Source organism: Sprattus sprattus, assembly GCF_963457725.1.
Source record: "Sprattus sprattus genome assembly, chromosome: 19".
In the NCBI taxonomy this organism is placed as follows: domain Eukaryota; kingdom Metazoa; phylum Chordata; class Actinopteri; order Clupeiformes; family Clupeidae; genus Sprattus; species Sprattus sprattus.
Genome location: NC_137917.1, coordinates 7,024,589 through 7,034,588, shown reverse-complemented (window position 1 = coordinate 7,034,588; position 10,000 = coordinate 7,024,589). Strand labels below are relative to the sequence as shown.

The 10,000-nt window shown below is 43.6% G+C and overlaps 1 protein-coding gene across 1 annotated transcript in view; it reads right to left on the bottom strand.

The window, feature by feature from the left end:
• Window positions 1-10,000, bottom strand: part of triob (trio Rho guanine nucleotide exchange factor b) — a gene marked incomplete at both ends in the record, with an annotated part of 60,262 nt that overhangs the window by 44,060 nt on the left and 6,202 nt on the right. Inside the window, 3 exons of the mRNA XM_080857380.1 lie at window positions 1,832-2,024; window positions 3,885-3,999; window positions 5,659-5,733. Coding sequence (XP_080713506.1) covers window positions 1,832-2,024; window positions 3,885-3,999; window positions 5,659-5,733 — 383 coding nt within the window. The remainder of the gene's footprint in view (window positions 1-1,831; window positions 2,025-3,884; window positions 4,000-5,658; window positions 5,734-10,000) is intronic.

The window sequence follows — 10,000 nt, the reverse complement described above, 5'->3', positions numbered from 1 at the left end:
ACACACACACACACACACACACACACTAACACACACACACACACACACACACACACACACACACACACACACACACACACACACATTTACATTTACATTTAGTCATTTAGCAGACGCTTTTGTACAAAGCGACGTACAAGGGAGAACAATCAAGCTAAGAGCATTAAAAAACCTGGTGTAACAATAAATATTGCTTATAAAACGACATAGAAAGAATAAAAAAAGAAGTGCGGGCCTGTTGCTGCTTAAGTGCAGGTTGAGCCAAGGTGCCAGTTTAGGAAGAGAGGTGCTCTTTGAAGAGTTGGGTCTTCAAGAGTTTCTTAAAGGTAGGGAGGGACGCTCCTGCTCTGGTACACACACACACACACACACACACACACACACACACACACATACATATGATTCTTGCTGTTAATGTTACCTGGATACAGGAGATGATGAGGTTGAGCTGTGGTCTGATAGTTTGTGTATCGATGTGATGTGTATTGATGCTAATGTTGTTGTAATAACAATGTACAGTGAAGATAATTTGGTTGTTGGTGATGCTAGTCTTGATACGAGGATGCTGTGCTGTGATGCAGGTAGATGCAGGTGTGGTTTGGCTGTCAGCTGGAAGCTGCTTGCTGTGTGAGTCACTCTGTCTGAGTGAGTTCTACTGAGGGAGTGGAGCTAAACAAGAGCATTGAGAGCTGATGCTGCGCCCACACACAACCACACTCTGTCAGCTTTACTTCTGATTTCTGAGTCTGTATGTCTGTGAAAGAGAAGGTTTGTGTGTGTGTGTGTGTGTGTGTGTGTGTGTGTGTGTGTGTGTGTGTGTGTGTGTGTGTGTGTGTGTGTGTGTGTGTATGTGTGTACTTGTGAGAGTGTGTGTGTGTGTATGTGTATATGTGGTGTCCATTCAGACTGAAACTTGAAAAAGCTTTTATTGATGACAGAAGGAATATGCTCTATGAAATTCCAAATTCTTTTCATAACACGGCAAAAGGAAGATGTACTTGTTAATGTCATGAGGGTCCAAACACACACACACACACAAAACCACACGTCTTTAGAAAAGTAGCTTTAAATCCATTTTAACATTGTGAGACAGCACCAAGAAGCAAACAATCCGCACAGATGATGCATAATTCTCCATGGCAACATCTCGAACCTGACGTGGACAAGTGCAGAAGGTTTCATGGTTCTTAGATTGCAGTGGTTTTTATAGCCAAGCCTTTGAATCCACCTCCCGTAATTAATCCTAATGATTCTCAGGCTCCCACAGGCAGTGGGAAAGAGGGCAGGCACTCTAATTTTAACACTTTTCCACTGCAATGACACACACACACACACACACACACACACACACACACACACACACACACACACACACACACACACAGCTGTGCATGCATCTGCTGTACTTTCACCACTCCGTATGAAAAACACAGCCAGACACAGCACAGGCTCAGAGCGACAACTGCTGTTACCTTTCTCCATGTCCATGAACTCATTCGTATTACTTATTTTCGGTGAATGAGAGATTTCTTTCCTAGAGCGCTCCATGTCAGCAGCACACATACACTACATCTGGGTGCAAGTGTGAGTGTGTTTATAAGGGTGAGTTTGTTAATAAGTCTGAGTGTGTAAATAAGTCTGAGTGTGTAAATAAGTCTGAGTGTGTTAATAAGTCTGAGTGTGTTAATAAGTCTGAGTGTGTTAATAAGGGTGAGTGTGTAAATAAGTCTGAGTGTGTAAATAAGTCTGAGTGTGTTAATAAGGGTGAGTGTGTAAATAAGTCTGAGTGTGTTAATAAGTCTGAGTGTGTAAATAAGGGTGAGTGTGTTACCTCAAACTCAAATTTGGTGCTGCCAAGGGAGCTGCGGTGTTTGAGCCAGACGCTGTCGGGTTTGATGATGAGGGCGGTGTGGACGCAGCGGGGGAAGGAGTCCTGCAGCGTCTTCAGCAGGGGCTTGATCACGTCCCACCGGGAGCCGCGTGTGTCGGCGATCACCGTGAATCCATGCCGGCACGCCTCCTCGCTGCCACACACGCAACGGCACACACACACACAGTGTTCATGCACATTCTATATGCATGTCTGGGTGCTTAGGTATAACCCAAACAAAACACACGTTAACACACATTCAGACACATCCTAAACACATGCACGAGTCCTCAGTTGAGACCCAAACAACACAGACACTAAATACTACACACACACACACACGCGAACACAGAGTGAGTGAGTGCTTTCACCATCTAAACACCAGTCGTTAGCTCAGCTGTGCTTTAGAGTTTAACACGGCTTTAAACATGCATGTTGCAGAAAAAGTCAGATGGTTTCTTAGGGCCCATTGCTGTCTCATTGGCACCTGTGGTTAAACCTATAGCTCAGGCTCCTTTGGATTTCAATTGCTCTCCTCACAGCCAGCAGGGGTCACTTGTTGTATTAGCTTGAACCTGGTGTGATGTTGGTTTAAGAAGAGCGTAGATCGATTTATTTCCAGAATTAAACCGAAAAAACATCCACTACACAGATGGCAGGCTAGCATGTATTTCTTTCCCCTAGATTTATGTCATCACTTTCGACTACTTTACTGATACAGTCTTATTACTTTACATAGGCCTGTATGAAAGGTATGTGGGCATAACGTAAGTGTAGACTGGTTTCTTCAAGATAGCTAAGAGAGATACACTAAATCCAAATAGCACATTCCTTTTTTACCAAGGCTACCACAAGCACCCGTATGCACTGATGTATTGGGCGTTTGATTTTATGTGACATTGAAACACAAGCAACACTCGATTATGCTACGTTAAGTAGTCAGTCCCACTGGGATCTTGCGAGGGTTTGTTGTGACTGTTGCAGCCAAATGTGACTGAATTTGCTGTGGGACATCTGAAAAAAAGTGATTACGAATTGAGTTTTCTTTAAATTTCAGTCGAAATAATGAAGAAACGCTTAGACTTTGCAGGGTTTTTTTTGTTTTGCTTTTTCGCGGTAATAAGAAAGAATTGCAGGGAACAGACGTGATTTTGTGAAATGGCAAGAAAAGTGCAGCTAAGCTGGCCAACCCACCCCCCTAATGAATGCTAATATGTATTACATTTATTCTCTCAAACTTTGTTCTAAGTATATCTTGAGCCTATATTATATAACAGTCAACAAATATCACAATTGTTTTTGAAAAGAAGAAAAACACAGACCTACTTACAGCTATCCTTAACAAACACATAAATGAGGCCCAAACCACTAAATGTGGTACTCACGAGGGCACTAGTAACCCAAAGAGAACTCCACGCAGACCGTTACTAAACACAAATACAAATACATACAAAGCAAACCCCTCTGTATGAACATCAAAATCTTAAACGGAAACAGCCCCTCTAAAGCATGAGAAATGTATCATTGTTATCCAAACATAATTTAAAAAACTAACAAACAACGCCTCTGTAAATAAACAAAGCATCCAAATTCTCCCTGTGCATTGTGACTAATGCTGTAGCAGAGCCCTTACCAGACATGTCCCAGAGTGAGCCAGCATTAATATCCACTATCCACACCTCATTCTGCCCCGATACTGATACAGCGCAACTGCCTTCCTGAATACAGCAGTGCACTGATAAATACCGGGCTCACTAAATGAACTGAGACTGAGGGGGAGAGAGGGAGAGAGACAGGGAGGGGTGTCTCTCTCTTTTGCAGATAAAGAGGGAGCAAAACAAGATAGATAGATAGAGAGTATGTGTGACTGTGTGCATGTGTGTCTCTGTGTCTGTGTGTGTGTGTGTGTGTGTGTGTGTGTGTGTGTGTCTGCACATATGTATACGCGTGTGTGTGTGTGAGAGAGAGAGAGAAAGATAGAGAGAGAGAGAGAAGAGAGCTCTGAGCTCAGTACCTTGGCACAGCGGCGAGATACTCCAGCAGGGGGCGTAGGTCTTCCTGTCTGAGGCGTTCAGGGTCACTGGGGGCCGGGAAGGTAAGGATGGGGCCCCCTCTCCGATCTCTACCCCCTACACCCCAACACACACACACACAAAGCATCACACACACACACATACACACACACACACACGCACACACACAGAGCATCACACACACACACACACACACACACACACAGAGAGCATCACACAGAAGGCCAAAATATTCACAAACACAGGTATCTGAGATATCACTAGCCATTGCCTTTTGACTTTTTAGAAAGCACTACTCCCTCCCCTACCCCGCCGCCCCCCCCTTCTCTCCATTGCATAATAGATGCTTAGTGGAGAATCACATTGCTTCTTAGTAGCAGTTTTCAAAATGAGAACGGGACAGTATAGTCACTCCTTGAAATGTTTTGGGCCGTAAAATCCTGACCACTGGACCAATGTGCAAGTACAGATTAAACATCCATGACTATATGTGGGTCAGAACCCAACAGACCCAAACTCTGTGATCTCCCCCATGCCGCGGATCGTGTGAGCTGATCCAAGTGCGCTGTGAGCTTGGCAGGTTTGAGTGTCTTCAGAGAACACGACGCCCCATTTCTACCATCTGCACGGTACAAATGTCTCAGCTGTGATTGACAACGTCAGTGTAGAAACGAGAGAAAGAGAGAGGAATCCAGATAAATCCGTCTAATGCAGGACGAATAAATATATGGCGTGTGTCTCACAGTCAGTAGCTGCATTCAAACATACCCTGACAGTCATCTCCTGACTTCTACCTCCTGCTGTGACTGTAATGTCCTTTTGATCAAGCGGCTGAAGCTGTATTCACCGAGCGAGTAAATCTAATGTAGCACTAGGCTAAATCTGGCATAAGCCTACAGTAAAACAATAAAAGCAAAATGCCATGATGGACTGGAGATGATTCATGCAAATCTACAGCCGAGGGTGCCTATAGGCTATGAGACACTGTCTCTTCGGTGATAATGGAAGAGAGAATAGTCTTTTTACTGTTCTATAGTCCAACTTTATTAACTGTACTACTATAACAGCCTAATGTTCTACATACATTGCATCAAGCAATGTTTCTCAACTGGCCTTGGGACCCACAATTTCCCATAGTCATTAAGTTGCAGCACAAATTATAATGTAATAATGTAATTCAACATTACATTATTTACGCAAAAGTAAACTGTAAAGTATCGTTTAACATCACCTTTGCTTATGAGCACAATGTAAATAAACAATGAAGTGACCTATTTGTGCGCAGAGCAAGTAGATGTTTTATCTTTCACCACATACGTTGCCGTGTCAAGTGACGTCAAACCTACTTCTCAGAACTCACAAAAACGTTCCACTTTCCTAGTGGGATGTTCCGAGTTTGACAGGCATTCAGGTGTATTCTCCCACTTGGAGGTAGGAACTTTCCCAATTACCAGTTCCTCATGAACGCAACATAAGGCATGATAACCACAAAGACAGGGCTTTTCCATTTTGAAATAAAAGCTACTGTTTATATATTTTCTACAAAAGTTATTGAAGTTCTGAAGGAACATAGACACTCCGCCGACCCATTCAGCTGCAGCCTTAAGGTTGTGACCCTCCAGTTGAGAAACACAGGCATGGACTCCATGACTGATGGAAGATCGTCCATAAGGCTCTGATGATCACCCAGAGACTATGAGAAAGATGAGGCGGTGCATCAGCAGCTGAGCTGAGGTGGGGAGGTATATTACTCACCTGACAGGAAGGCCACCTTTTCTCTCAGGATGGGAAGCACATCTACTGCCCTCGGAGGTTCCTTCCTGTGGGAACCTGCACACAGAAACACAGGCTTACTACAGGTTTGCAGATCAGGCTTACTACAGGTTTAGTGCAGCTGGGTTAATGCAGGTTTAGAAAATAGGATACTGCAGGGTTACTATGAGGATACAAACCAGCCATAATGCAGTTTAAAAAAAAGACATCGGTTAAGAGTAATTATAACGAGTGATAATGCCACTAAAACTAACAAGCTACGTCTACTACTATGGAGTCTTTCTCTTCCTATAATGCTTTCAAATACAATCCTGACAACATAGATAAAGTAGCTACTTACACTAATTTAGCAAAACATCTAGGGGTTAACAGTCATATGAAAAGGTGGATATACTGTATATCAGCTGTGCTCATGTGGATAAAGACACTGATATTTATTTCACACACAAGTATACACAGTATGAAGATAAACCTAGATATGACATACACTGTCGAATGATAAACAGATAACAGATAAACATAGACTACTCCTGCCAAGAAAAGAGACCATATGAGGATATCAGGGCGCCCAGGGGCACATTTAATGACATCACTTCCTCTGACTAAGGAGAGGATGCGTGTCCTTTCCTTTGACTCAGCAGAGGATATGTGTGTGTGTGTGTGTGTGTGTGTGTGTGTGTGTGTGTGTGTGTGTGTGTGTGTGTGTGTGTGTGTGTGTGTGTGTGTGTGTGTGTGTGTGTGTGTGTGTGTGTGTGTGTGTGTGTGTGCGTGTGTGTGTGTGTGTGTGTGTGTGTGTGTGTGTGTGTGTGTGTGTGTGTGTGTGTGTGTGTGTGTGTGTGTGTGTGTGTGTGTGTGCGTGTGCGTGTGTGTGTGTGTTGGGGGGGTGGCAGGATTAGCCGGAACATGATGGAGGAATGAAAAGGAAAGGAGCCGAAGCCATTCTGAGTCAGCTTTAACACAGGGCCATCTTCCCCCTCTACTCGTCTCCACTTCAATCTCATCTGTTATGCGCACACAACAGTCATCGAGAAGAGGACTAATCTGGGGCAGATCAGCACCATATGGGGAGTGGATCTGTACGCGGGGGAAAGCCCTGTTGCCTTTTCACCCCTCGAGTCATGGCAGAAGTCTGACAGCCATGTGTGTTTACTTCATCTTAGTCGAAGCACAGATCTGGAGACTGTGGATGTTTGGGACATTACCGTGAAATTACAGTCCCAGAGCAGCGCAGTGAGTGAGCCTCACGCCCTGACCCCTTAAGAGATCAGATAGCGACAGACGCTAGCACCAATGGGTGCCAGGGAGACGGTACGAGTCCAGTGAGCTGCAGTGCTTCTCTTAGTGCAGGTTATATTGATGCTGTGACCCAAACTGGGAGTGGGGTTTAGTGGGGTGAGTGCGATAGAGAACACACCATGTAGGTTACACCTACATACTGTGTGTCAGTGCAGTACAACAGCAACATTCAGCACACCACCGCACAGGACTTCAGAACCTTGGAGAGCTCCCTCATCTCTCTTCGATTCCTTCCTCAGAGGGTGAAGAGGGACAGGAGGGAAGTGTGTGTGTATGTGTGCGCATGGGTGAGCGTGTATGTGCGTTTGTGCGTGTGTGCTTGTGTCTGTGTGTGTACGCATGTGTGTGTGGGTGAGAGAGTGTGTGCCAGCAGAAGCTGCTCGTTGTATTTCGCTCGTTTGCTTCGTTCCGTATGTAGCACCTCGCCTGGCACTACTCACACATGTTCACAGCCAGGGAAAACTCAGCTCAAACACAGTCTTAAATGGCTTTGCCAGCTCAAAAGGAGCTCATTTGGAGTGAGAGCTTCACCTCTGATCTCCAACCCTTTTGCATGATCTACAACTCTTCATGTTAGTTCAATAACTGTTGTGACTCTCTGAATTCTTAATACATTTTCAATTTCATGCAGAAAGGCAATTCAATTAAAACATTACTGCCTTTTCTTTGTATTCTGTAAAGGGATTGTTAGTCCTCTGCATACATCTCACAAACACAACCAGAAATGTGTCCAAGTCATTTTGCTTGGACATCACACCATCTGATACTCTGAATTATATGCCAAAAATATGGTTATCAAACAATGTGTGGGTGTATTTGGAGCTTGAGATTCAGGGATGCTAGAAAATGCATGTGTGTATGTGTATTTGTGTGTGTGAGGGAGAGGGAGAGGGAGATCGAAAGAGAGAGAGAGAGAGAGAGATAGAGAGAGAGAGAGAGAGAGAGAGAGAGGGAGAGAGAGAGAGTATTTGTGCATGCATGTGTGTTTGAGTTGGACACTACATTAGTGTCTCCTATCTTGGGTGCTACTAAATATAGTGCTGCCTCAAAGGCACAGCTGTACCACTTGCAGTGTGATTGAGAATGTGAATAATACAGGTCTAGAACCTCAGCTATCTTCTGACAATGCATCCGAATAGTCTACATCATCTACGGCCTACAGAATCTGCATCCCCTACATGTGGTCTAGTTTCATAATCAGGACTACAACTCCAACTCACCCCAGCACCATGGGTTCTAGATTGATGGCCAAGTCAAGAACCACAACAGCCAAACAGTCTAGAGTTATAATCAGGTCTAGAACTGCCACTCACCATAGCACCACCTGTTCTAAATGCATAACTTGGTCTAGAGCCACAATGGCTAAAGAGAGTCTAGTATCATAATCAGGTCTAGAACTGCCACTCAACCTAGCTGCCTAGATTCTAAATGTATGACTCGATCCAGAGAGGCATGGGGTTTAGCTTTGTGGGCATATCATTGACACTTCATTTCTAATCTACAGCAATGGTCTGAACCGTCTACAAATAAATGGGTTCTGTGTTCAACTCGTTCAACAAATCAATTCAGTTTGACTGATTCTTTCAGTGGCATTAACAATGAGTAATGTCTTGAGGTGTTGAGGCCTGGAGAACCTGATAATGTAATAATTTCCCGATAATGTAATACAAATTCCTTCATAAGTCCCTAAAACATGTAATAAAAACTGATAATGTAATAATACCCCGATAATGTAATAAAGTGCATTTCCCAATAATTTTGCAGAACCTGATAATGTAATAATTACCTGATATTGTAATAACTTTGGTTGGTGCTGTAGCATCAGGTCTCCAGTTTCAGAGGTCCAAACAGTGAAGCTGTCCAGAGACCTGCTGCTTCACTATTAGCAGATACAGTATATATTTTATATGATTGCGAATGCACAATTTTTACAATGGTGAAAGGGATATTCAGTGGTAATCAACTAATAGAGAAAAAATAAGAACATTTTGGTATGTTATAGACCGGCAGCTAATGGGCACATACTGTACCAGGCCAATCAAATCGTCTTTTGTCATTCGTCAGTCGCTCGGATTGGTTGTAGCGCCATTCCTATTGCGTGGCATTGCGTGCAGAGGCAACTTAACAGACAACCGTTAGTCCCGCCCACACTGAAAATCGTGTTGTGCCAGACCCTTGTACAGCTTCTTGCTGTACAGGTTTGGCTTGCGAGGCTAAAGGCCTATACCATTGGGATCAAAATATGAGCAAAACAATAGTGGGTGGTTGTCTATACAGCATCACTACTTGGTCTGAATAACTGGTGTCCCAACATTTCAGCACTGACCAAAGTTTTTACAATATCAGGAATTTATTACATTATCAGGTTCTGCAAAATTGAGGCTAACCTGATAATGTTATAACTTCCAATTAATGTAACATTTTATTACATTATTGGTATGGCGATTGTTACATTATTGGGAAATGCACTTTATTACATTATTGGGATATTATTACATTATCAGGTTTTATTACATCTTTTAGGGACTTATGAGGGATTTTTGATTACATTATCAGGGTTATTACTTTATCAGGAAATTATTACATTATCAGGTTCTACAAGGCCTAAACCTGCATAGAGTCGGCCTGTTGTGCTAGTGGCCCTGAATAAACTCCCTTTTAATAGCAGGTCACCTTGAGTGGAACCTGGCCCAGAAACAGTCCATTACCGTTTACAACAGTACCCAGCACAAACCCTTTTAACTGGAGCTTTAAATGGATCCTGAAAGATTGGGCATTTGACCTAGCCGCCATCCTGTGTGGCTGCCCTCACTGCTGACCCACAGAGAGACAGAGTTGGCACACTGTGTCCTTATGACAGACGGAAAGTGCCTGGACTGTCTATGTGATGTTCACACAAAAACACTGTGTCATGATGTTTCCACAGGGGGTCTTTCAGCAGTCACAGCCATTTCCTAACTTCTATTCTAACAAGTTGTATTGAATTGGAAAAATCTGAGACCTCATACCACCACCACCCCAACCACAC